General features: G+C 62.2%; 1 protein-coding gene across 4 annotated transcripts; it reads right to left on the reverse strand.

Moving 5' to 3' along the window:
• Nucleotides 1-4,827: 4,827 nt before the first annotated feature.
• LOC127040518 (collagen alpha-1(I) chain-like) lies at nt 4,828-20,901 on the reverse strand. Of its 4 annotated transcripts, XM_050934762.1 has the most exons (22): nt 20,627-20,901; nt 19,412-19,554; nt 17,540-17,629; nt 16,953-17,015; nt 16,502-16,570; nt 15,750-15,929; nt 15,004-15,360; nt 14,546-14,665; nt 14,188-14,241; nt 13,413-13,439; nt 12,954-13,058; nt 12,561-12,605; nt 12,110-12,190; nt 11,980-12,021; nt 11,449-11,476; nt 10,406-10,455; nt 9,686-9,820; nt 9,123-9,185; nt 7,951-8,019; nt 7,231-7,425; nt 6,624-6,745; nt 4,828-5,954 (listed from the first exon to the last, which is right to left on the reverse strand). In XM_050934762.1, exons 1-22 carry the CDS (start codon nt 20,805-20,807, stop codon nt 5,762-5,764), a joined length of 2,412 nt encoding a protein of 803 aa, XP_050790719.1. In that variant the 5' UTR covers nt 20,808-20,901; the 3' UTR covers nt 4,828-5,761. The 4 variants fall into 4 exon arrangements, with proteins under 4 accessions (XP_050790719.1, XP_050790720.1, XP_050790723.1 ...); XM_050934763.1 differs by lacking the exon at nt 17,540-17,629; XM_050934766.1 differs by lacking the exon at nt 15,004-15,360.
• Between the last annotated feature and the right edge of the window lie 5,385 nt (nt 20,902-26,286).

Below are 26,286 nucleotides of genomic sequence, written 5' to 3' on the forward strand. Positions count from 1 at the left end.
GGGGCTTGTGTGACTCATCCCTGAGCCCAGGTGCTGCTTCCCATCGCCAAAGCCGTCCCCATGCTCACCCCCGCCACCCTGTCGCTGCGAGCGTGGGGGCTCCAGGGGTGCGTCGCAGAGGAGCCGGCTTGTAGGGAAAGGGGCAGCCCCTGATCATGCTGACTGGCCAGGCCCACCAGCGGGCGTTTCAAGGGAAGTGGTGGAAGCCCCGGTTTGTGGTGAGATTTGAAAATGAACAAGCCCTGGATGGGAATCGGCTGCAGGGAACAAGATTTTTCTAGCCACTAGGATAGGCCCTATGTCTTTATGGTTTTTTTCCAACGGACCTCCAGCAAAACAAGCTCTTTTGCTGGATCTTTCTGCTAATGTGATCAGCAGTGAAATAGTTAAGGGTTGCGGCTTCTAGATCATCATCCTTAGGCTTCTTTGTTAAGATGTGGTGTTTCGGGCACATGGATTGCTGACCCAGGAACACAGCAGAACTCAGTCCAGTTTGGAAGATTTTCTTTTCATATGTAAGGGCTGGAAGCTTTATTTTTTTGAGACAGATCTTAAATTCTGCAGTAATTCCTTCCTTTGCCTCTTTATTAATAGGACACCTTCTACTGTTAAAGAGAATTTAAAAAAAAAAAATCCCAAATCTGTTTCTCCTTTAAGTTACTTGTTTACTTTTTGCACTTTACTATGTTTAGATGATGAAACCAAAGTCGCCAGGATCACGTTTGTTTTTAGGCACTTTCACCTAGTACAACTTTGTAATATTTGGCTTGTTTAAATAAATAAGATATAATGGTAATATCCAAAATCCTGTGTCAGTCCTGGCCGCCCACAGGCTTTGCATGGACCAAGGAGAGCTTTCCTCAAGTACAGACTGAAGGTTTGGGACATTTACCCACATTTCTGTCAAAATGCCACATTTACCCTTAATTTATTATCAGGGGAATTCATTCCTGCACCAGGTCTAGGGCATACAAGAGGTAGGCTGCATTTTCCCTGTTCAGAAGGTATTGAAGGGTCAGTTTAGTCCCTGGCACAGACAATGTAGCTCCTCTGGTTTCGTGGCAGCCAGGAATCAGTGGGATACAGGGCTGCCCCAGCAACCCCTTCTCCTATACCTGATCTGCCTTTTCCCTCCTCCAAGGCATCCCCAGCCTGTGCCCTGCACTGGGAAGGGGTGGGAGTGGGGGTCTTCTGCAGGTGTGGCACACAGTCTGGTGCCTTGGGGAGAGGATCCCTGCTCCGGTGGTAGGCACAGAGGGACCTCACGTACACCTGTTCTCTGGCTCCTTTGTGGCAGCATGGCTAGCACAAAGGGACTATACAGCAGTGGCAAATCTGACAGCGTGTTTCTGTGGCAGCTTTTACCCTGAGGATGGGCAAGCACTAACGAGGCTTCACACATGCAGGGAAGCCCATTGCCTTGGTCATTAACACTGAATCGCAAACCTGCCCTTGCCTGGGAACCTCTCCAGAGAGCTGCTGCAGTTCTCCTCATGCAGTCTCCCCGTCCGCTCATCTTGCTGCTCTCATCTGCTCTCCTTCGGGCTGTTGGAGGTCACGGGGAGATGACTTTCCTTCTGTGCTGCCTACAGTTAACAGCCCTGGGGGATGTGAACAATGAGACAGTCTTTCTGTGCAGTCCAGAATCCCACGAGGTCATAGACACAAGTGCAGTGACATCATGAGACTGGATTACACCATCTCCCCAGGATTACTGGCCGTGCTGTGAGCCCCGGCAGGGAAACCTCCTTGGCAGTGGTTCAGACCCCAGTTACTGGTTCAAACCCAGCTGTTCACAAGGGGTTTCTTCACTCTCTGAGTGCCCATAGGAGGCACTGGGGGCCGGGCTTGCAGAGATGCTGAACACCCACAGCTCCAGCCGGGATGAGGAGGGTGCAGGGGCCTCAGCTCTTTGCAGATGAGGGCCTGGGTGTCGGGACGGCCACACCCAAACTGGAGAACGTGCTTGAAGGTGGGCATTTCACCCACTTCAAAACCTTTTTCAGAACGGCCAGGGGAGGCCGTGTGAGTGTTTTTAAGTCAGTGACACTTTTGGATTTAAATGAGACTATTCACACCTCTGAAAACAAGAGGCTGCAAAACAGGAGCCTGGGCAGGCTTTGCAATTTGATTCCCCTTGTGAAGGGGTCACTGCTACATGGGCAGTGTTTCCCCCCCTCCCCCTTTAAAAATAAAGGCTGTGCTCAGAAACACCCGTACGGGACCAAACCAGTCTGAGCTGCCCCCCGCTCCCAAACAACCCTGCAGTGCCAAAGCAACGTGTGCACAGGGAAGAGAAAAGATCAGCCAGACAAATTAATTGCAGATTGACATTTGATTGATTATAGCAGCGGTGCTCAACCCTCAGGCCACAGGTGGCCTAATTAGCACACAGCTGCAGCCCGGCTCAGCTGTGTTCTAAAGGCTGCCCCGTGTCGTTAGGTTCGGGTTCCTGGCTGCCCAGCATGATGGCATCTGGGCTGCCCCGCCGCCCAGCCTGCTGGGGTTGGGATTGGGGGTCTGGGGCTACTGGCTGGCCCCGCAAGCCCCAAGGTTGCCAACTTACCCGGCAAGATCTGGGGCTGCCACCCGGCGCTGCAAGCTTCGGCGCAGCCACTTGGCTGGCCCCACATGGCGGGGGTCCAGGGCAGGTGGGTGGACGGGAGCTACCACTGTCCTGCCACCCGGCCCCTGCGGCCCAGGTAACACAATAAATTGAGAACTACCAGATTATAGGATATTATATAAAATGAGTAGGAAGAAGCCATTATTGTAAAGCATTACGACACTCCCTCCCCCAGCACGGTGTCCCTTTAACCTTCCCAAGTCTGTGACTTTCATAGTCATTTCTGCCTCTGCCGACAGCCTGTCTATTTTCCTGGCTTCACGCCTTCCTGGAGTGTTGCTGGTTGGGATCAGCAGAGGACTGTACTGGCCCCTGCTCTGCCTGGCAGGCTGCTTAAGGCAATGCCACAGCAAGGGCAGGGTTGGTTACTGCTTACAAGGAGCCAGCGGCTGCCCTCTGGGGCTGTGCAGGGCCAATCCTTTGCTTCACGCAGCCTAGGAGGTCTGCAAAGCCTGTTTTCATTCCAGAGAGTCTAAATTGCATTATGCTGCTGGTTGAAGGAGCAGCATCATGTCCTCCAGTTGTTCCCAGAAGGGACACATCCTGGGCAGCAGCTGTGCAAACTCCACTCACTGCCCCCTGCCAGAGCACCTCAGCCTGGGCCTGCAGGGACTCCGCAGGGGCTGGAGAGGTCGCTCGCTCTTCATGCTCCTGCATCCCTTGTCTGAGCCCGCCAACCACGCAGCCATGACGTGAGGGTATTTCTGAAGAGCCCACGGCCCGACCCAGCTTAGTGCACAGACCACAAAGCCTTGCTTCAGCTTATTGGGGTCATAACACGAAAGCCTGGCTGGGGCCAGAGAACAAACTCCCAGCCTGAGTGAAGGGACAAATGAGCCTGTGGGTGGCAAATCTCTAGCAGAAGAGAAACCCTGGCTTGAAAAACCAGCCTGAGCCAGGGGCTGTCACGGAGTCCCCGGGCGATGCTCTGGAACTGCTCCCTACAAAGCCAGGCAGGACTTTGGGGAGCCTCCTCTCCCTCGGAGCAGACTGTCTTCAGGGCAGGAAGATCACATGTCTTCACCTCCTGGGTCTCTCCTTGGAGCATTCAGCATCCTCTGCCCCTCCGTGCTCTTCCCACAGCGAGTCCACCCCAGCGGGGTCCTGGGGAAGCCAGAGGGTCCTGCACCCCCACTGTGCAGTCAGACGTGACTCTCAGCCAGCCAGTAACACAGAGATTTATTAGCTGACAGGAACACGGTCTAAACCAGAGCTTGTAGGTACAGAGAACAGGACCCCTCGGCCGGGTCCATTCTGGGGCCCAGCGAGCCAGACAACCCCGTCTGCCCTCACTTCCCATCCCCAGCCAGCCCCAAACTGAGCCCCCCCCAGCCCTTCCTTCTTTGCTCAGTTCCTTTCCTGGGCCAGGAGGTCACCTGACCTCTTTGTTCTCCCACACCTTTAGCATCCCCTTGCAGGGGGGAAGGGCCTGGCCATTAGTTGCCAGGCGACAGAGGGTTGGCCAGAAACTGAGCCCCCCCACAGTATTCAGAGGAAACATTAAGAACAGCCCCACTTCGTCACAGGGGCCTGCCACTGTGAGGAAATCATTGCAAAGCTAGAGGTGTGGAAGGCTCCTGCGTCTGTTAGCTCAGCCTCCCGGCTGACTGTTGGAGCCACCTGAGCTCTCTCCTCATGGACCAGATTTGCAAGAGCTCAGCACTCAGAAGCAGGCTCTGGCCTTCCCCAGGGTTGCAGTTGGCCCACGTGTCGAGCAGTCCTGGAACTGTGGGCACAGACGGTGCAGCAGCAGGTGGCTGGATGCGGAGCACGTCTGAAAACCCATCCCCTAGGCGCTGCTGGGTACATGCACACGCGGCTGGGCCGCGTCTCCCAGGGCATGCAGACTGGCTTGTGCTGGGGGGACCAAGCTACAAAGAGCAGCGTGGCTGTTCTGGTGCAGTCTGAGGCTCGGGCTCTCACGTCCACCCCACTCCCTGGGCTTCGGAGCCTGCGCTCCAGGCCGAGCCGGACGTCCATGTTGCTATTTTTAACGTGAGCTCGAGCAAATCTGTCTAGCCAGGCTGGCTCCCAGCTGCAGCACAGACGTGCCCGGCAAGAGAGCTGAGAAAACCTGGCTCCAATGGTTGCCCCTGCCCCCTATATACCTGCCCTTTGGGGCAGAAGCCAGCCCTTGGTTCTGTCTGCATGCTGCCTGGGAGCGCTAGGCGCTAGTAGAACCCAAATGCTCAGAGCTTAAATACCAGCCCATACCCAAAACGTGGAACATGTTTATTGCCAGCTAAAGCACACAGCTGTTTTCAAAGCTCACAGGCCCGAGAGGCTCGAACGACACCACTCTCTCTGGAGCTGGTATTGCCCGACCATCGCCATGACACTAGTCGGCCGAAAGATAGATATTACCAGGCTGCATCTATATACCCCCAGAAAACCCCAGCACTGTCCCCACCTTCACCCCCACCTCTCCACTGATTGCGTCGGGAACAGTGGCTGGAAAAAGCCAGAGCTAGGGACAGAACCTCGGGCCTGGAGGGTGGGGGGCATTTGCCTGTTGGGAATCCAAGCCCAAGATGGCAGAGGCAGGAGTGGGGAGCAGCTGGGAGTTGACAGAGGCAGAACGAGGGGGCATGGAGGCACAGCTATCACTTCTGGCAGGTTTCCCCATCTACTTGGTGACCGGAGAAGAGCTTTTAGCTTCTGGAGAGTCCCTGGCAGAGCTGCCCAACAGCATCAGTGCAGAGAACACTGGCCCCGAAACCTAGGTCTCATCTGCACCCCAGTGCTCACTGCGGTGCATGCCTGGGACCTCAGTGGGGCACTGGTTTGGGGGAATGGCTCCCCTCTCCTGGGGAGGCCCCATGGTTAGCGCTAACTAACTAGATCCAACGCCCTGGGGACATGGCTCGGCGGTGGCATGGCTCTGAGTTTGGGAGGCATCCCAGTAGCCTTTCCATTGGTCTCTATTCTGCACATATGGATCCCCGTCCTGGTCAAGGATAGACCCCTCTGGCTATGGGTACAAAGCTGGCTCCACTACGGGGGATAATGGTGAAATAACCCCAGAGCCGAGAGCAGCCCCAGGGCCGGCAGGTGACCGTTGGCTCTCCTGGTGGGATCACCAGCCCACAGCCCCCGCTAGCTGCCCCACGGTGGCTCGCATCACCACATGTGCAGCTACGGGAAGCTGATCTCCACGCACAGGACAACCAGGGAGTTGGAGCAGTCATGGCGCTGCTCAGCCAGGAGCTTCCCTTCGGTCAGGGGAGAGGCAAAGCCCTCGGCTAGGCTGGCCCGCCACCCTTGGCAGTCCTCCTTCGGGGCTCGGTGCCCACGCAGGCTGGAGCCATGCCAGATCGCCTTGTGAGCCCTGAGGAGACAGTGCCAGGCTGGGATCAGTGGGGGTCAGCAGAAAGCCACGCAGGGCCTGATTTTCAGAGGTGCTGGGTGCCCACCCTCCGGGGAAGTCAAGGGGAGTTTGGCACACCCGGCCCCGAGTGCGTGGCTCCAGCCAGAGCCCCCAAATCAGTAGCTGCTTTTGAAAAGTTCAGTCAAGCTGCTTAGACTGCGGGCAGCCTCCCTCCCAGCCGAGAAGCCAGAGCCAGCTTCCCCGCCACCAGAGGTTATTGGGGAAGGGGCAGGCGACTGCAACAACATCCCTTCTGACTGGTTGCCAGGCACTTCAGGCCCCAGGAACAGAGTCTCGGCCCATGCAACAGTGTCATAGATAACCAACCAACATACCTGTGCAGAGCTCCTGGAAGTGCCACTTACTGGGGGGGGGTGTTGGTGTTGGTTTAAACCCTTTCACCCCCAGGTCCTTTGCTACAGGGCTCTCTCCAGGGGCGGAGCCTGCAGCGGGGGAGGGCGAAGTGGGGGCTCGTCAGGCAATTAAGGTCCCTTAGGAATGACCTCTTTGCATCGTCCCCTCCCCATCAAGGTGTCCCTGCAGCGACTGCCCCAGCGACTGCCCCGCTGAGCTCCGGGCAGGCGGAGAGTTCACTCGCACGCTGCTACGCTCTCCCATCCTCGCGCTCACCAGCTGGGATCCGTCAGCACGTTCCGGCCGTCGAAGGTGTAGATGGGAAAACGCAGCGCGTTGAAGCGGGCGGCACCATCACCTCCGAACAGGGAGTTCCAGGTCTTCGCCAGCCGCTGGCCCTGCCATTGGAATCAGGCTGACTGAGCGCGAGCGATCACAGAGGTTTCATCTTGTACCGGGCCAGCCAGGCAGCAAGCCAGGCTCGCGGGCCAGGGGCCGGCCGGATCAGACCCAGGCCAGGTTCAGGTGGATTCACGGGGACTCCCACGCACAGGTCTCTATTGCAAACAAGCCGGAAGGCCCAGGGTGCTCTGAGTGGCCAGGGGTCCATTGAGGCTGAGGGGCCAGGCTCAGTGAGATGCTCTGGCTGTGGAGGGCTCTCGGTGGACACCAGAACTGAACGGTGCCCGGGAGAATAGGCCGTAGGGCACGGTCCTGCTGAGGGGGAAAGGCCCAGTGGGTTTTAGCTTTTGGGAGTCTCTGAGAATGGTTTTTAACCATTTTCCTGGAGGTTCCGAGGCACCAGCGCTGGGCGTGGGCAATGGACCCAGCAGCTGCAGCCGGCCCGCCCTAACGACGCTGCTGCGATCAGACTGTTACTCACCTTCAGGTTGACGATGGGCAGAGCTCTGTCTGTCCTCCTCACGATGGAGACCAGGTTCTGCGTGGGCGACGACAGGAAGGCCCGCAAGGTGCTGGAGAGCTGGGCCTCCTGCGACTGCCTGTGGCACTGCAGATCCGCGCCGCTGAGCCCGTTCATATCGCCGGGCAGTGGGAAGTTCAGCGCGACCAGGCGGAGCTGAGAAAGCAGAGGGGTGAACAGGGACAGGTGGGGTGGGGGGAGCGCTAGCGGGTCTGTCTTTCAACAGGGTACCAGCACCCAAGGGTGTCGCACACTCTGGGGCCTGTAAACCACATGGGATGCCCATGGCATGAAACCTTGTGCTAATGGTGCTGTCTCGGAGCAGGCCTGCTGGCGTGGAGAGATCACACAGCCGAAGCCCGAAGCTCTGGGACGGACTGAGTGCCGCTGCACGTCGTTCCCCGAGCCAGAGATGGGAACTGCACGTGGGCCAGAGAGCTGCTGGCCACTGGCTGGACAGGCGCTGGGCTCTGCCCTGGAGCCTCCTGCCCTGCACATCCCATATCACAGCCCCTGGCTGGGCTGGGGGAGGATCCTTCACAGCTTGGATCAGCCTGGGGGTGACAGCCTGCCCCCCACAAGCTGCCTCCACGTTGCTGGTGGGACCTAGGCATCAGGACAGGGAGCCCTCGTTAGCACCCAGAGGGTCCCAGGGGAAGGGGAAGGCCAGCCCACACTTACCGAAGGCACTCTCGGGATGATGCTAGTTGGCAGGATCCCAGTGGCTGCTTGACTCTCTTCCTTTGGGACCTAGGAAACACACAGCACATCAGCCTCTAGGGACGTTACCCACTCGGAGCAGACTCGGGCGTGCCCAGCACGTCACGGGCCTGGTGGAGCCAAGTGCCTGGCTCCACAGATCTCACACTGGGTCTGACTAACGGGCTTTACACAGACCTCGCTGAGCACAGCCCTGGTCCAGGCTACCATGGCAGCGTGAATTCCATGGAGGGAGGGAGGTTCGGGCAGGGCAGGCCAGAGAGTCAGAGTTGTCCTTTGCGACCTTGAAATCAATGAAGTCCCAGGGGCCCATCCCGCCCTGAGCTCGGTGTCCCATTGCTCCCCTACCCCCGAATGGCCTCTCCCGCGCTACCTGTCCACCCCCATCGCTGCAGCGTCTGAGCTTCTGCATCCCCAGAGCAAGAGCACTTAGCCCCAGCGCCAGGCAGGGCGGGTGCCTTCCCATTTCTTGCTTCCTTCCGGCCCCACAGCTCCCTTCTCGGGAGCGGGCGGGGTGCAGAGGCCACGTGCGCTGCCCTTCCTCGGCCTGGCGCTTTCCTTCCCTGGCCTGACCCCCTCCAGTGAGTGGCCACCCCACGGCTGTCGCGCTTCTCGTCTGGTGAGAATTCCGGACCAGCCACGCTCGCGGTGCGGAGTAATTTCCCCAGCCACGGGTCACGTCCACACCCTTCTGGGCAGGCTCTGCTGGGAAGCAAAGCAGCTGGCCAGGCCAGGCCGGCTGGCGGCAGAGTCCCAGTTCTGCATTGTCAGCTCTCAGGCCTTGGGTCGGAGTCAGAGGAACTCAGGACACAGCTGGATGTGGACATCACACCACGGAGTCAATGGAGCTGGAGCTGCCTAGGCTGGGGCAGAATCGACTCCGTGGTGTGCAAGACCTGTTCTACACAGGGACAGCGACCCTGGTGCAAACCCTAGTGTAGAGCCATTGCACTAGTGTGAGCCTTCTGCATGTGCACCCTGTCCATTCCCAGAGTTCATATCCACGTGACATGCTGGTGGCTAAACTCCCCGGAGAAGACAAGGGCGGCTGGCCAGGATCTCCGAGCATGGCCTCTCCAGTGACACAGGTCAGTGGTCGGGGTCAGATGCACCAGTCACTAGAGAGTCCTCACCTGACGATGTTCTGTGGACACAGAGGGGTCATCGCCAGCCAATATGGAATCCGAATCTTCCAGCTGAGCAAAATCACATGAGCGCGAGAGAGACAGAGAGAGAAGGGTGTGTTAGGTCTCGATCTAGTCCTGTGGCGTTATTCACATATGGTTCCCTTAAGGGAAACCTGTCCCCATTTTCCACTGGATTCTTATTGGAAATGAACATTTCCTTTGGGAGCCTAGCGCCTGGCAGGAGAGAAGCCTGCGGGGAATCTCCCCCGGAACCTGGACAAGTTCTACAGAAGTTGGTGATCTTTTCTCCTTTCCCCCTTGACTTGACTTGTTTCCCCCCCGTAAGCAGGTGTATTAAAGAAAACACATTTAACAGCTCATTAAGCTGCCATTGCTGCTACTGTAGCATTTCAGACCCGATCTCAGGGACCGTATGTCAGGAATTCTATTCTCCAGCACTGACAGGCCGCATGAGAAAGGCGCCATGGGGACCCCAAGCATTGGCTATTGCTAGCGACCCAGCAAACCCAGCCTTGGCACTCGGGGGTCTGAGATTGCTGCTCCCGTACCAGGAGCTTGCTCCAGCCCCTCGGGGTTCGGATGAAGGCGCTGTTCCCATCTCTGACGTAGACCAGGCTCCCTTCGGGGACAGATGAGCTGGATTTGAACATCAGCTCCTTCGACTTGAAGACCCAGGTGTGATGCTGAGGGAAGGAGAAGCAGGAGTCATGGGTTAGTGGCCAGATCGCAGAAACACCCTTAGCAATGGTCCTGCCATTCCACCCGTGGCCTGGCTGCTGCAGCCCACGCTGGGCCGTTCCCAATCTGGCACCACCCCAAGCTGGCAACAGCCGGGCGGGTCCTAGATCCGTCCAGCACAGCAGCCCCCAGCACAAGCAATGGCTGTGGCAGCAGGTTGTGACACCTGGGATGGGTCCTGTTCTCGGGCCAGTGCTGTCTCCAGTGATTTCTCCCTCATGCAGATAACCCAAAAGCCCGGCTCCCACCAATGGTGCTGGACGCTGGGGAGTGGATGCATTCGAAGCCCCATGATGCCCGGGTGTGGGTGGCCAACGTGCTTGCCACATGGTTGGAGGGGTGTATTGAGGCAGTTTGCTGCAGCTGACGTCCCTGGGACGTGGTGGTGGTGCCCTTACGGACGAGTCTCTTCATTGCGCTGGCCAGTCCTAGCTTTCTGCGGCCCCCGCCCCTGGCTGCTCAGGGCATGGAAAGCTGCTGCCAGGAAGGAAGACAAGGGATGCTACAAGATGCCAAAGTCCAATACACACCCTGGTGTCAGCCGGGGGATCAGGCACGTCCTTCTGAGACGACTCAGCATCTAGAGAGCAGCAGAGACGTGTAGGGTTGCCGCTGCACGGGTGGGTTCGGCAGAGCTCCAGCCAGCCGAGGAGAGCAGACCTTGTGCCCCGCTACCCACCCTGTGGCTCCTCCTGGCAGGATCTAGGCTGGTGTGCATGGAGAGGGAGCCCTTCCGTCTGAGAGCTGCTCTAGCCCCATTCCAGAGGGCCCCTGGGGCTAAGGAGTAAAGGACCCCTTGTCTCCACTGGGCAGAGAAGTCGAGCTGGAGCCCTGCTGCCCGAGCAGTAACACCAGGGTATGGCCAGCAAGGTTCTCGCAGGGGAGCGGCCTGCTAAGAACTCAAGGAAGGTGCCGCTTCCCGGCTCCTCCTTGGCAGGGGTGGGGCGGGGCACTTGTTGGGTCTCCCTGTTTCCCAGATATTTTTCAATACAAAGCAAACCCCAAGGCTGCTCTGAAGCACATGATGGGCACGCAGCGCGAGGAAGCCATTGGCCCCCAGGCCTACCCAGCTGCAGGCACTCAGCCAGAGGGGAGGTCCTCACGCTGTGCCCGTCACAAGGACGGGGAGACCTCTCGAGATCAGGGAGAGAGGACAGAGAACGCTCATTAACATCTACTCCTAGCTGGCCACAGGGTCCCAGCTGGGCAAGGGGAGGTGCCTCCCCTGGACTCAGTGAGACCAGTACAAGGCCTGGCTTGTGAGCCCAGCTGTCTCGTGGGGCCGTGGGGGCAGCACCATTGCCGAGGCAGAGCTCACGGGAGCCAGCGGAAAGACACCCACTGACTCCAGGAGGGCTTTGGGGCAGCCCAGGGGCAGCTCAGAGAGCTACAGACCTTCCTCTGGAAATATTCTGCAGTGGGCTCCTGGAAGGTGCCGCCCATGTGCCCGGGGAGTCAGCGGCCAGGGGAGCATGGGACAGGTGTGGGGAGGCCAAGGAGGGCCCATTTCTCTCCTAACAGGGCCTGAAATCTGGTCCACGTCCCCCTGAAATGCCGAGAGCAATGTCCCTACCTGAGAGCCCGGCCGCACTGTGGGTCACCTGGAAAAAACAAATGCACATGGATCTATCAGCGCAAGACCATCACAGACGAGACGGGCCTGTCTCTGGTGGCACAGGGCAGCTGGGATAGCGAGCAGGAGAGGGGTTGGGGCAGAAGCCATTCCTCCTGTCTAGCCATAGCAACCCGAGCTCATCCCCCCGGAGGGAAGTGCGAGGGCTGTCCTGGGGGGCTATTTCCGGCCCAAGGAGCGACGGAGGGTGATTTACACGCTTGGCTGAACAGGCCCTGGGCTTACGGGGGGACGAGCGGCAGATCCAAACAGTGCCTGAGCCGTGAGCCGCAAGACAGCACAGGCCAGGGGGGTTGGGGAAGGGTCTGCCCCAGGAACCTGCCCTGCCCTCTGCTCCGGGCTTCCTAGGCAGGAGATCAGCAGCCTCAAAGATTTGAGGGCACCTAGTCTCTCCACGATCCCACGGCTGCCCTGAGTCTGGCTGTGGGCAGCAGGGGAGGCGGCAGGGGGCCCAGGAGGCCCATGTCTTACCGGCTGTTTGCAGAACGGCCTGGGGTGGACAGGATAAACTCTCTGAAATCAAAGACAGGCTGGTTTGCATTGAATCTGGTAACCGAGCACTGGCACAAACGCACGCCCGACCATCGGCCGGGATCCTTACATTGAGGTAGAGGATGCCTGGTGCTCCGGGGGGCCCCGGGGGACCGGGGGGGCCTGGTGCTCCGGGGTGGCCAGGGAGACCCTGAAATAAAGAGCAGCACAGAATTGGCAGTGGATCTGTTAGTGGGCTGGTGCTGCGTGTCCCCGGGGAGGAGGGTGCTGCCGGACCAGAGCCCGCCTATCATCTCTCTGCCCTCCTGCCCCTGGGCTTTTCCCCAGAGCCTCCCCTGCCCTGCTCACTGCGCACCCTCCTACGGCCCTCCTTCAGCCCTGCCTCATTCTCCTCCCCAGCCAGCTGGATTCCTCCACTCAGTGCCCCGCTTTCTGCCCGGTCTAGGATCTCCGAGCCCCCAGGAACCCCTCCCCGGGCCCTGGAGTGCAGGAAAGGTCTGGGCCTGTCCTGGCCCATGAGCCCCTCGGGCTGTGCAGACAAGACCCAGGCCACAACTCACATGAGGGACGATTGCACCATAAATCTCCGTCTCTACTTTGCCATTCTGGAAAGGGAGAGAGAGAACAGGGGGAGTCTCCTGTGGACGGGTTGGGGGCAGGTCAGGGGAGGGGACCCGGATCTACAGTGGCGCTCATCTGCATTCGCACCCCAGTTCGGCCATCTGTCTCCCCTGGCCTCGGGCTCGCAGGAAGGGTGGTGCTCGCTGGGCGTGCCCAGGCCATGCCCCTTGCCTTGTGGGGGCGATGGGCCAGGCAGGGGCACTGGGTTGGCTCCTGCTGGTGTGCGGCAAAGGCGGGTGAGAGGCTCCTTCCCGGCCTACAGACAGTCCCCATGCCCCTGGCTCGTGGCACTGACAGCCCCCCCCAGAACATGCAAACGACTTCAGACAAACCTCTTGGTATGTCAGTGGCACCCAGGATCCGTACGGGCCCCTGGAGCCGGGGAAGGAAGGGTGGCCTGGCAGGAACCCAGCCTCCCCGGGACAGCTGCGGCATCCCTGGTGAGCCAACACAGAAAAAGAGAGAGGGTCTGTGATCTCCGCTGAGGCCAGGTGTGTGGGGGGCTGGCTGGGGCACTGGAAATTGGGCGTAGCTCACAAGGGAAATGAGTTGGCCGGTCTCTGTCTGGCCCCCATCCAACCCCGCAGTGGATTTGGCCCGGCCGCGGCAGTCTGTGCCCTGTCCTGCAGCGGGACCGGACTGAGGGGCGCTGGCAGAGGGATGGAATGGCATCGGGTGGAGGCACCCTGGGCAACCTTTCCCAATGGCTGCCTGCACTATGCCAGCCCCGGTGCTGCCAGGGCCATGCCGTGGCACAGCTGGCTCCCCGCCGTGTTTCCATGGTTACTCACCTGCTCTCCAGGGTCTCCCTTTTCACCCTGTACAAAACGGAGACAGTCCCATCAGAGCCCCGGCTCTCCCAGGGATTCACAGTCCCCACTCACCCAGCCCCAGTGCCCTGGGAACTGGGAGCCATCCTCTCATACACACAGGGAAACTGAGGCACAGAGCTCTGCAGTGGCTTGCCTGGGGTCACACAGCAGCGTTGGCGGTGGAGCCGGAGCCACGAGCCCTGACCCCAGCGCCCAGACCAGAGGGGAGTATTTGACAGCCCACGTGTCTCTCGGGCACAGCAGACGGGAGCTCCAGTGAAGGGCTAGAAGCGGAGGAAGGAAAGCCGCCCTAGGGGGTTGTACCACTGGGCCAGGAACAGAACAGGGGGTGGCGGGGCGGGGTGATCTTTGCCCAACTTTGCACACCAGACTGCCCCGGACTCATCCAAACATGCATCTTATGCCTTGGAAATATCCTGCCCAGGGTGGAGCTGCGGGGCGAGGGAGAGGCCTCCCCGTGGCAGGGGAGGGGAGCGTGTGGGGGGGTGGGGCGCAGGTGGGGGCTGGTGCTGCAGTGCTGTAGGTGGACTTTCGGACTTTCCTCTGTGTTCCAGAGCCCACGTGGGGCGGCTCAGCACAGCCAGCTGGGAGGGTGGGGGGGTCACCTGCACGGCTTGCCACGGCTGCAGGAAGCGGGATTAGTGGCCCAGTGCAAAGCTTGGGGCCGCTGTGCTGCAGGGAGCGGGACAGGGGGCTCAGTAGGGAGGGCTCTCCCGTGTCGGCCAATACTCACCTTGGGGCCCGGCGGGCCAGGCCATCTGGGGTGCCCTGAAGAGTGTGGGTCACACTGCAGTGAGAAGAACACAGCCATGAGGGGCTGTCTGGGCACTTGCCCAGTGTGACGGCACAGGAGTGCCGGACCCACCCCACACACCTGGGGTCGCCTTTTAGACCAGCACAAAGGCCCCGTGAAACATTCCTGCCCCGGATCCCCCCACAGCTGCCAGCATGTGACCCCTCGACTGCAACCCCTGTGCCCCCTGAAGGCCAAGGACCCCCTAAAGCAAGGCACAACAGCAATGCTCCCACGAGTGTCTGGGAGCTCCGGGACTGGCAGGCAGGCGAGATGCAACCGAGTTCACGCCACTCACCCTGTTCTCCCCAGGTGGTCCTGGCGGCCCCATGGGCCCGGGCGGGCCCAGGGAGCCCTTCTCTCCCATCAAGCCGGGGCCGCCTGGAGGGCCGGGCTGGCCAAGATCACCCATCTCGCCCTGCAGGGACACAGCACAGAGGGTGAAGGAGCCAAGAACACACGACCCCGGCCCGTCTGGGGGACCCAACGCTCTGCAAACAGTGCCTGGGGTGGGGCCTGGCATTAAACCCACCCCACAGCTGGGGAAACTGAGGCACGGAGCGGGGCAATGACTACTTGCAGTGATGGAGCTGGGAGCAGAACCCTGAGGTCCTGACCACACTCCCCTCTCCAGGGACAAGCCGCTGTCACGTTGGTGTGAGCAGCATCCACTTGGCACCTGCTCCCTTGGGCCAGGCCCTTTCAAGCCGCCTTGGGGATGGCCCTGTGCCCCCCTCGGCCCGATCGGCTCGTTACCTTGGGCCCAGGGTATCCTGGCTCCCCGGCAGGCCCTGGGTTTCCTGGTGGTGACACAGGCCCTGCGGGGCCGGGGGGCCCATCACGCCCTGGAGCTCCTGGAGGCCCTGAGAGTCCCGGAAGCCCGAGGGGGCCATCAGGCCCTGGGGGGCCTTGGAAGCCCGGTGGCCCTGGGGCCCCAAGTGGCCCTGGAGGGCCGGGAGGTCCTTGCTGCCCTTCACGGCCTGGTGGTCCAGGGGGGCCTTGGATGCCTTCATGCCCGGGGTAGCCTTGGGGGCCTGGAGGCCCTTGGTAGCCGGGCAAACCCTGGGGTCCAGGCGGCCCTGCCACACCAAGCATGAGCGGCTGTTTTGTCAGCTGGCAGGAGAGAGAAGAGATACAGCAGAGCCGCTTCTGTGGTGCCAGCCTCCCCATCCATCACCCATTGCACCAGCTCTGCCCCCATTGCAGCCCCCTCCTCTTCCACACTGGCCCCATGGCTCTGCCCCACAGCCCTGCCCCCGCAGCCTCTGCCCTGCTCCATTCCCACTGCTCCTGTCCTGCCCCTGCTCTGCTCCCGCTGTCCCATCCCCCACATGGCCCCCCTCCGTCCCACTGCAGCCCCTGCCGGGATTTTGTAGGCAGATTAAGGACAACTTGGCCCTGATCCAGCCGGCTGCCCCCCAGCTCTCCCATCCCACGTGGTCTCTGCTCTCCCTCTCGCTCCCTAAGCAGGCTGAAACCCCAGCACCCCATCCTGCCCTCACCTCGTTCTCAGATTCGTCCAGCCCTTCAGCGCCAGTTGCCAGCCCCGGCACGCCCGGAGGCCCAGGGAGACCAGGTGGCCCCTGGGGGCCAGGCTGCCCTGGGCTCCCCGCCTGGCCTCGTTCTCCAGAGAATCCCGGCAGGCCAATTTCCCCCGGGGGCCCCCGCTCTCCTTTTTCTCCCTGTTGGGGTGAAGATATGCCATGGATGGGCTGAGCCCCTCGGGGGACTGGTCAGTGAGCTGCCCTCCTAGCCCCCCAGCCCCCACCCCCTGCCCCACTGGGAACTGGCTCTGTCCATGTTTGAACCCACTCGGGAACCGCCAGCGCTCGAGGGGGTCCCGGTCCTTTGCTGGTCCCAGAGAGTGGGGCAGGAGCGGGTGCAGCCTGGCGTGGGTCTGTCCCCGCTAGCGGCCAAGCGGTGGCTGCCTTGGCGGGAGCTGCTCACGCCCCCAGTGGCGCCGGGTTCAGGCCTGGCTGACGGCCTGTGCGGGCAGGGCGTCATGCTGCCCCCCGCCCTGGCGCTCGCTGCACTCCGGCTAGCGATGGAACTGGGTGCTCTGTAAGCGAACGCCCCCATGAAAAGCCATGGCCTGAATCGGGGGAGGGGGAAGAGTGTGTGCAGCCCCAGAGAGCCTCCGAAAACCCAGCACCCTTCAGAACCAAGCTCTCGAGGGGCCGGGCACCCCAAACGCACGGGGGTCCCATCCCTGAGCCCCAGGACAGAGCCCCCCCACAGCTCCCTTCCTTCCTACCTTTGGGCCAGGGGGCCCAGGGGGGCCGGGGACGGCTGGGCAGATGCACTGTGAGAGGTTACCAGTCACCTAGGAGACAGAAAAAGCCTTGAGTGGCGCGGGCGCTGACTGGGCGCGGTGCCAGCCCCATCCCCGCTGGGCTTCAGGGGGTCACAGGGCAGAGCAAGGGAGATCTGGGGTGGCGAGGTGGGGGAGGGCTGGATTGGAAACTCCTTTGTTCTGCTGGCACAGCCGCAGCGGCTCCCCTCTCTGCAGGAGGCCTGGCACCCGTGCACCAGCAGGGTCCGCCCGGGCAGGGCTCTGGCTGCTGCTGGCATGGGTGGCTTTGGAGCAGTCGCAGGACAGTTAAGGGGAGGGTTGGCACGGACGCTCCTCCTCCTGCATGAGCGGCTGGTGCTCACTGCTCAGCCCAGGGCAGGCAGTGCCAGGAACGGCCCCTTCCACCACTCACCTGCAGAAGGGTGGCAGCTGCCCGGGGGGTGGGCACTGCTGGTGTCGGACCCTTTGTAGTTGCCTGTGAGAAATCAGAGAAAGATGGAGCATTGGCCCCATTGCCACGGCCCCCCCTTGAACCTAGATGCCAGAGGGCACTGCTGGTAGATGTGCCCGCCCAATGGAGGGGGCTGAGAATCTCAGCCGGGCTGGCACCCTCCCTTTGCTCCCGTCCAGCCAGAGCAGCCACCCCAGCGGTCAGCTGGAGTCACCTCCCCGAAACGTCTCCATCTGCTGCCTGCCTCTGTGGGGGGATCCCACCCCGGTTGTGGAGGCCCCCCGGGCTCTCTCATGTTGGCAGTGGCCCTGGCAGGCTCAGAGCCGTGGCTGCCCAGAAGCGTGAAGGAAGAGGACCCGGGGCCGGAGGCGGCATTGCCTGGCTGGAAAGGGCCCGTTCCTCGGGCGGGACAGGCTGGAGGGGTGCAGGGCAGTGCGGGGCGGGCGGGGCAGAGGATGGAGAGGGAGCGACCGTGTGTCCATCCAGCTCAGGCCAGGCCCACACCATCAGCAGCTAGAGCGGGGCAGTAGATCCCCCCCCCCCCTTACCTTGATCTGCAGGAACTCCTCTTCCTCCTCCGCGCTCCCCTCCAAGAGCCCAGGGGAGGGGCGGGGGCGGGCGGCAGGGGCTGGAGGCGTCTAGGAGAGACGGGGCCACGGGGGGCGAAATCAGTCCTGGCCCCATTGCTGTGTCAGCTCCTCAGCCCCTGGAGAGCCCAGTGCTGACTCCTCTTGCCCCCGGGGCAGCCATCTGGGCCCTCATCATTGCCACCAGCCCAGGCAGGGAGGGGCTTGGCTGCCTGATTTGCATGCGCTTACCCGTCCTGCTTTGCTCTCCCCTCCCTCCTGCTTGCACCCTCACCCAAAAGTGCTCTCCCCTCCCACTGAGGCTGGCTGGGCCAAGGGCCCCTAGGCACTCATGGGCCCCCTGCTATCTGGGCAGAGGTACAGCTGCCCTGCCCACTCCCTCTGGAGTCCTAGTACCCAACCTGGGGGCCTAAGGAGCCTCAGTTAGTACAAAGCTGTGGCCCGGCTAGGTGCTAAAAAAACCCTTCTGGGTTCTGGCTACTTGGTCCTGTGCGCGGCGGGCTCCGGGTTCTGGCCCCCCAGCCCTGTGCACGGCAGGCTCTGGATTCTGGCCGCCCGGCCCTCCATGCGGTGGGCTCCGGGTTCTGGCCCCCCAGCCCTGTGCATGGCAGGCTCTGGATTCTGGCCCCCCAGCCCTGCGTGCGGCGGGCTCCGGGTTCTGGCCCCCCAGCCCTGTGCACGGCAGGCTCTGGGTTCTGGCCCCCCAGCCCTGCATGCGGCGGGCTCCGGGTTCTGGCCCCCCAGCCCTGTGCACGGCAGGCTCTGGATTCTGGCCGCCCGGCCCTGCATGCAGTGGGATCTGGCGTCCAGGTCCTGGTACATGTGGCCACACTGATAAATAGCCTGAGAACCAGGTGGCTCTAGGGGGGCCAATGAGGCACCTGTCCCCAGGCTCTCTGCCATCTCCACGCCCTGTTTGCCTGCCCCTGAGGGTGCTGCAGCGGCAGCTTTCTGAGGCCCCTTCAGCCACCCATCCCTGAGGCATCAGGGCTGGATTGGGGGGGGGAGCTGCACGTGGGGGCTCTCTGGATAGGGGGAGCGATGTGCAGAATCCACAGAGCCCCTGAGCCCACCCACCCCCCAGCTCTTGGGGCTGGGCTGGGGGCCTCCCTTCTAAGCGAGGGAGGGACCCATGCAGAGGCTGGCCGGGGGTGGGGGGTGTCTCAGCAGATCCAGTCCAAAAGCCAGAAAAACAGCAGCGAAATACCATTTCACTGGGCAAGGGCTGAGCTGCGGCTGTTGTGTCTGGCCCACAGGGCCCTGAGATAAGGGGGAAGGACACAAGCAGAGGAAACTGATTAACTGGAAGACTGGCCCCAGTCTGTGGGGTTACGGGGGGGGGGGGGGCTAGGTATCAGGGTGCAGCTGAGTGTCAGGGTGTTTATGGGTATCAGGGGCGTGGCCGGGTATCGGGGGGTGGCTGGGCAGCTGAGCATCAGGGTATTGGGGTGCAGCCGGGGCTGGGTATCCCCCCATGCACCCCCACCCATCCTCTCCATCCCCCCACGGACCCCCCATCCACTCCATCCCCCCATGCACCCTCATCCATCCCTGCCATGCACACCCCCACCCATCCTTTCCATCCCCCCATGGACCCCCCACGCATCCACTCCCTCCCCCCATGCACCTCCATCCATCCCTGCCATGCACATCCCCACCCCATCCTCTCCATCCCCTCACGGACTCCCCACTCCATCCTCTCAATCCCAATTCACCCCCACCCATCCACGCCCCGCTCAGCCCCCAACACACACTCATCAGTGTGATGTTGGCTGCACACACAGTCACTCTCCCCCCATGGCCACCCCCCACTTGCTACCTCCCCAAACGCACCTGGTCTCGTGTTTCCAGGGGGGCCTGCGTCCCACTCCCTGCAGCATCCTTGAGCACCAGCGCCTGGCTCTGGGGGGCTGGCCCCAGGGGGGGTTTGCTCAGCAGGATTTTCTGCGTCGGCTCTGTGTCACCAGCGTCCCCCTCTGAAAGAGCCAAGGCAGGCGGGCTGGGACCTGTGCCTGTGCCAGGCCCCTGGGCAGCAGGGCATCAGCAGGGAGCCCGGGGAGACGCTGCGTGTTGGCTCAGTCCCCCCGGACACAGGACGTGGGCTGGGGGGCAGCAAACAGGCGAGTGGTTTGTCCTGGCTCGGGCAGAGCTTGGGGGTCAGGCCAGGCTCCATGGGACCAGCCCCAGCAGCGGGGAGCAGCCTGGGCGACTCCCTGAGTCCTGGGGCCAGTGGCTGTGAGAGGCCGAAAGTCCCTGCTGGGGCTGGATCCCTCCCCACGCGCAGCCACGCTCTGAGCCCCTCTGCCCGTGCCTGGGCACCGTGTGCCAGCCAGACTGAGTGGTGCCGGGGACCCAGGCGATGGGCACAGGCAGAGCTGTGTGCCAGAGACGGCCCCGCTGCCGCCCACCAGCGCTCCCTGCGGAGGGAAGCAAAGCTCAGGCTCTTTGTGGCACCCTGCCCAGCTGCCCACTCACCTTTGCCCGCTCACACAGCCTGTGGCGGAGCAGTGACTCATGCCTTGCCCCCATTGTGGATGGAACGGAGCAGGCTGGCGGCGGGGGGGGGGGAGAGCCCACGGCCACACTCTGCACCCCGGCACGCTCTCATGCAGGGCGCCCAGGGTTTGGGGGGACCTGGCTGAGTCAAGAGCTGAGGTCAGCAGGAGCTGTGGGGTGCTCAGCCCCTTGGGAATCAGGCCCCAGGGTGTCTCCAGCTGGCCCCCCAGAGAAGTGAACCCTGCCCACCCAAAGGAGTGAGCCTCACACTGTCACCACAGGGAAACTGAGGCATGGAGCAGGGAAGGGACTTGTCCAGTGAGTCAGTGGCAGAGCTGACAACAGAACCCAAGAGTCCTGGCTCCCAGCCCCCCCCTGCTCTAACTAGACCCCCACTCCGCTCCCATCTCACCCCCCTCCCACGCCAGCTGGCGAAGGTGGCTGGGATCCTAGCTGGTCTGTAGCACCCCCCCATGTGCTGTAAGGCTCATGGATGGTGGGGGGAGGGGGACACTTCCCTTCCACCCCCGAGGGGTCACCACAGGCACCTACCTTCCCCCTCCTCTGGGGGGCGCTGTGCAGATGTCGGGCTGGCGGTGGTCGTGGGTGGGGGTGTTGTGGTCAGCCGGGAGCCCAGCGAGAACCACTGGGCCGTGCTGGGGGGAGCCCAGATGCCCAGCAGCAGCAGGACACACAGGCAGCGGAGGAGGGGGCTGCCCTGGGGGGTCCTCATGGCGCTATGCTGGGCACAGGCTGCCCTGGGCACCTGCCTGGCACCGTGGCCCCTGCCTGGCTCGCTCCGTCTGCCCTCCACGTAGGAATGTGCCTCCCTGCAGAGCCACCGCGCTCAGGGCTAACCTTTGGCACCTGGCCCTGGCTGTTATCACCCCGTGTCCTCCCGCCCTCGGCTCCAACACGCCCCTGGCCTGGCATCAGCTCCTCCCTGGGAGCTCGGAGCTGGGTGGGATCGGGGCCTGTCTGTGAGCTCCGGCTGCCCCCTCCTGCCAGCTCTCTGCCAGGTGCAGGGGGCTGGGCTGGCCCCTCACTGAGGGTCAGGTCACCCCGACCGCAACCTGCGTGTTGCAAAGAGGCTGCCGGGGGTATGGGGGGGGGGACGTGGAGCCGGGGCACAAGTGAGCGTGGGGAAGGAGCCGGTCCCCACCCAGCCATGCAGGGGCAGCGCGGTGAGGGGACTGGGCAGTAATCCCCCAAGGCAGGGGGATAAAGAGCTGGGGAAATGAATGATTCTTCTTCCCAGGGGGCATGGGCAGAGCTCGGGGGTGGGGGAGGCACAGCTGGGATAGTGGCGGGGGGGACATGGTGGGCAGAGCTCGGGGATGGGAAGCCAGGGCTGGGATAGCAGGGCCTGCGGGTCGGGAGTGAGGGGCACTGGCAGAGCTGGGGGGGCAGGGCTGGGCTAGCAGGGGGATGTGGGTCAGGAGTGAGGGGCGCTGGAGTTATCTCAGGCTGGGCACAAAGTGTGCAGGGGAGAGACCCCCAGTGCAGCACCCCAGCTCTCCGGAGCCAGGTGGAGATGGGGTGCAAGCAGGGGCTGGGCCCTTCCCGTGAGTTTGGGGAACGGGGGCCTCTGGGAATCAGGGTAGGCAGGCCCCCTGGCCAGGCAGGCCCCCTCCCGCACACTGTTCCCTTGGCAGCCACGCAGACACAACAGCCCCCGGCCCCCTGCCAAGGGCCGATAAGGAGACGCGGAGGGGTGGAGGGGGTGCTTGTTTGGGTTTGGGCAACTCCTCAAGGCTGGCACCTCCCCGGCCTCGCCCGTCTCATGGCCACCGTGTGGTCCGGCTGGGGGCTCCTGCTGTGCTGTCCCTCTGCAGCCAGGCAGGGGGGCACTGAGCAATGCGTCAGGCTGCCTCCCCCCAGGCCTGAGGCCCCCGCATGCCCTGGGAGCCACGGCCAGGTGCACGGCAGGGTCTGGGCCCGTCCAGCCCAAGGAGCGCTCAGAGTTTGGCAGCCTACTGGCTACAGCCTGGCATTGCTGCATCCGGCCCTCAAATGCAGCCACTTCTGGGGTGGGTTACAGCAACACGCCACCACACAACACACAACACAGGGAGGGAGGTGGGACCTGGCAGCCAGTCTGGGGCAGGCTCAGCCCAGCTCTGGGTTTCTTCACACTCAGGAGAGTCAGAAACTATCAGCATTTTCAACAGCCCTGTGATTGTGCCAGTGCTGACGGAGATCACAGAGCGCAGCCGTCCCCTTTGTGCCCCCCAGCCCTCTGCAGCCCCACGTCCCATTCCAATTGCTGGGGGAAGCTTAGAGCAACAGAACAGGCCTGCATGAGGGGTGGGGGCTGCCCAGGAACGAGGGGTGAGGCACCTGTGGGTGGCACAGATGGCGAGGGAGCTCCTACCTTCCCCACCCACTGAGAACCCCCACCCCGAGCACCCTGCAGACTGGTCATTCCTCACCTTGGCATCTGGCCCATCTTCCACGCCCCGGTTCCCAGGCCTCCCCCCACAAGCAGGGGGAGCGCAAGGAGCAGCAAAGCGAGCTGCCCCCATCTCTCAGCTCAGAGAGGCCTGTCCGTGTCCAGCAGCCGGGCCTGGGCCTGGGCCTGGGCCCCGCTCCCTGCCCAGCCCAGCATGGTTCCAATGACCCAGGTGTGGCCTGCTGAGTAGCCCAGGGAGCTGCCCCCGTCCATCGTGCCCCAGGGCACTGGGCACCTGCCAGGCAGAGGATTCCCTGCATTCCTGGGCGCCCAGCAGGGCGGAGGTGGAGACCAAGCTGAGCCCGGCCCAGGGCACACCAGGGGCCTGGCTCTGTGTCCCTCCCCCAGATCAGTGCAGGTTGCAGGGGCTTGTGAGGAAGTGGGGGATTTTCTTATCTTTTTGTGGTTTCCCAGGGGGTTGCACGCAGAGGGGTGGGACTCAGTGTCCCTGGGTGTTACTGGTTTAATGAGGGGAGGGGAGAGGGAGTTCGATGGGACACAGGACCAGAGAGGGAACTTGGGACCCCGGCGATGGCCTGGAGGATGGAGACCCCAGTGACCTGAGCCGGTTCTGGCCTGTGGAAGGACAATGGGCTGCGATGAGAGGACCCCGGTGACGGGACCAGCCGGTTCCAGCCCAAGGGGGGCGGAGAGGAGAGCAGGCCCAGATGACCCTGTTTCTCTGGAAAGAAGACAATGGACAGAGGCAGGGCCTGGGGCTGGGGGTATCAGCTGCCCAGCTGGGAAGCAGGGGGGCGAGGCCAACAAGGATGCAGGGAGACTGGGTTGTGCTGGGCAGAGGGAGGCCAGGCCTGAGGCTGGAGAGTTTCCTGTGCTCTGTTCAGCTCTCAATAAACCTCCTGTATTACGCTGGCCGAGAGTCACTCCAGGCTAGAGAACAGGGGGCATCTACCCCTTCGGGGCGGAGGCCCCAGGGGCCCAGAGCAAGGGGACTCCCTGAGGGTGCCCACGGCAAGAGACAGACGTGTTAAGGCTCAGAGGGGTGCGGCTCCAGGAGGTGGAGGGGCCTGACCCCCGAGAGAGAGTGGCCCCCCGAGAAGGGCTGTCTCACTGAAAGGGGCAGCCCACATGGACCGCATAGGGCCACGATTGGGCACGATCTGTGAGTCCGTGACAGGGCTTTGAGCTGCTTGCTGGGGGAAGCTGGCGGCCAGACTGAGATCGCAGGGACCCCGCTTCCCCCACAGCCATTTGGGACAGGAAGTGAAGGAGAATCCCACCCAATAGTGACTGTGCAGGGGCAGAGAGATGTCCACATTGGGGTTTGGCCAGGTCACATGAGCTAACAGCCTCCCTCTGCCAACCCACCCAGCACTCTACAGCTCTGCCAACCAATGCCCAGCTAGCAGCAGAGCGTCCCCAGTTCCCACCGGCTTGGGACAGCGTCTGCCAGCACAGACCCTCCCTCCTCCATGTGGGAGAAGTGCCTGGCCCAGGGAAATCCTGATGCGGAGCCTGGGGGGTCAGCACTGACTTGGGGAACAGTGCCCCCGGGAACCTCCACCCCAGGGCCTGCAGTGCTGGGGAATGTCTCCCATCTCAGCACTGGAGGAATGGGCCACTGGGCAGTGTCTCTCTCCCAGGCGCCATCGCTCCCAGCCTGGGCCTGGGCAATGGAAGAAACGAACACTCAGCTGGTGCCTGGAGGCCAAGGGCCAGGGTCAGCCCAGGTGCGAATCCCAGGCTTGTGCTCCCCTCCCTGCTGGGAGCTGCAGCACCGGCTCTGTGCCCCCCGGCTCTGCGCTCCAGGCCACATCTCCGCTATGGCCCCAAGGCCTTTGGAGCTATGTGCAGGGTGACGGAGAAGCAGGAGGCAGGATGATAAGTTGAAAGCTGCTGGCACCTAGTGGCTAGTTAAGAAGCTCGAGCGGAAACTGGCCGGATTTGGAGGTGGAGACCCAGGCCCCTCTTAGCTCAGGGTCGTTTATTCCAGCATCTCTATGGCTTTGTGCCTCGCTGCCCCATTCAGACAGTCCCATCGCTCGCTGGATCTGTGCGCAGGGACCCAGCCCCCTTTGTAAGCACTACGTGATCCCCACCAGGTCGGTACAGACTGTCCCTTCCGGCTGGGGAAACTGAGGCACAGAGCGAGGGCACAATAACCCTTGCTGGCACTGACTCCCCAAGTGCGCTGAGAAAAGGAACCAAGAGCAGGGAGCTTCCAAGGAAGGACCCCCAGCCCCTCCCCCAGCCCCAGAATCGCTCCTGGCGACACCCTGGGTCACATCCCCCAGGGGAATCCGCTGCACTGAGCCCAGGGGAGCGACACCACCAGAGGTTTTGGCCCCCAATGTTTCTCTTGCACCTTCCGGGGAGTGGGGGGAAGATGAGCTACTTGGGGTCCCCCCCGGCTTTGATCCCACCAGCCTCGCCTCCCATTGGCTGCGGCTCCGGGGGGCGTGGCCGGGGAAGCCCCAGGTGCCCCTCTGGCTGCGATGCTGCTGGCAGCGAGGCTCTGACGCTGCCGGGCTAGGGAGCTCCGTAGCCAATTAGAGCGGGGCCCCGGGGGAATCCCCTGCGCATGTCAAACGGATCCTCCCGGGGCGCTCCCCCACTGGCCCCGCTGACCTCCGGCTGGGGCTGCAGCGGGGGGGAGGGGGCGGTGCTGCCCACGGGGGGCGATGCCTCGGGGCCGGGGCCGTGGGGCTGCTCCTGGGCGCGCTGCACCGTTTTTCCGGGCTGGGCTGGATCCTGCTGCTGGGGCTGGACAGCGCCGGGAAACCACTGGCACCTGCTCAGCACCACCCCAGCCTGGGCTCCGACGTGGAGACGGTGGCGCCCATGGGCGACGTGATGTTCCTGCTGTGGGACGTGGGGGGCCAGGGCCGGCTCCAGCCCCGTGGAGACACTGCCGGCCTGGTGTTCGTGGTGCAGGGGGCTGGCCCGAGCGGCTTAGGGAGGCCAGGTGGAGCTGGGAGCCCCGCTGGAGGCGGAGGACGTGCCGAGGGTGACGCGGCTGCTGCTGGCGAACAAGCAGGACCTGCCCGGTGCCCGTCCTGCGTGGAGCTGGCAGAGGAGCTGGGCTGGAGGAAGCTGCGTGGGTGCCAGTGACATGCAGAGCTGCTGCACTGGGGGGGCAGGGGCTGCCCGAGAAGCTGGCTGAGCTAGTAAAGCGCTACTGCAAGGCCAGGGGGCTCTGAGGGTGCCGCAGGGCCGTAGCAACAAAGAACGTGGCCCCCTCCGAACATATGTCCAGGGCCCCTTACAATGCAGAAACTGGAATGCGGTATTTATTTTATACAATATACAGGGTTCATATTATGTATACACAGGCCTACAGTGTACATGTATTCCGTATTTACGCAAAGCGCTTCTTTCGAGCCTTGTTCTCTGCAAATTGGTTAATCAATGCGTCATAGTCCAGAGATCTGGCAATCTTGTTTTCGATTGAGATAACTGCAAGCGCAGAAAGCCTGTCATCTGTCATGGTTGAGCACAGGATATTCTTGATCAGTTTCGTTCTGCTGAAGCTCCTTTCAGCACCAGCGACAGTAACTGGTGTGGTCAGAAGAATTCTGATGCAAATGCAAAGATTCGGATATATCTCCTAAAGGCTGTTCTTGTATATGTACGTTAAAAAATTGTTTGCCGTGACAAGTCCTCTCTCTTTCTCGATGACATAAATAAAACGATTCAATTCCATTATGAGTTCGTCGGCATCAATGTCTCCCATTTTTCTTTCAAAATTTTTGCTGTCATTCTCCAGTTCATTTTCTCTGCGACACTGCTTCAGGCTCTT

This window comes from Gopherus flavomarginatus, chromosome 25, assembly GCF_025201925.1.
Source record: "Gopherus flavomarginatus isolate rGopFla2 chromosome 25, rGopFla2.mat.asm, whole genome shotgun sequence".
Lineage (NCBI taxonomy): Eukaryota > Metazoa > Chordata > Testudines > Testudinidae > Gopherus > Gopherus flavomarginatus.

Coding starts and splice junctions, on each gene's coding strand:
- LOC127040518 (XM_050934762.1), bottom strand. CDS start 20,807: ATGAGGACCCCCCAGGGCAGCCCCCTCCTCCGCTGCCTGTGTGTCCTG. Junction 9,821..10,405: donor ATCCCCCGGCTGACACCAGG/GTGTGTATTGGA, acceptor TCCTTCCCTCAG/CATCACACCTGGGTCTTCAA. Junction 8,020..9,122: donor TGTCCACAGAACATCGTCAG/GTGAGGACTCTC, acceptor TGTGTTTCCTAG/GTCCCAAAGGAAGAGAGTCA.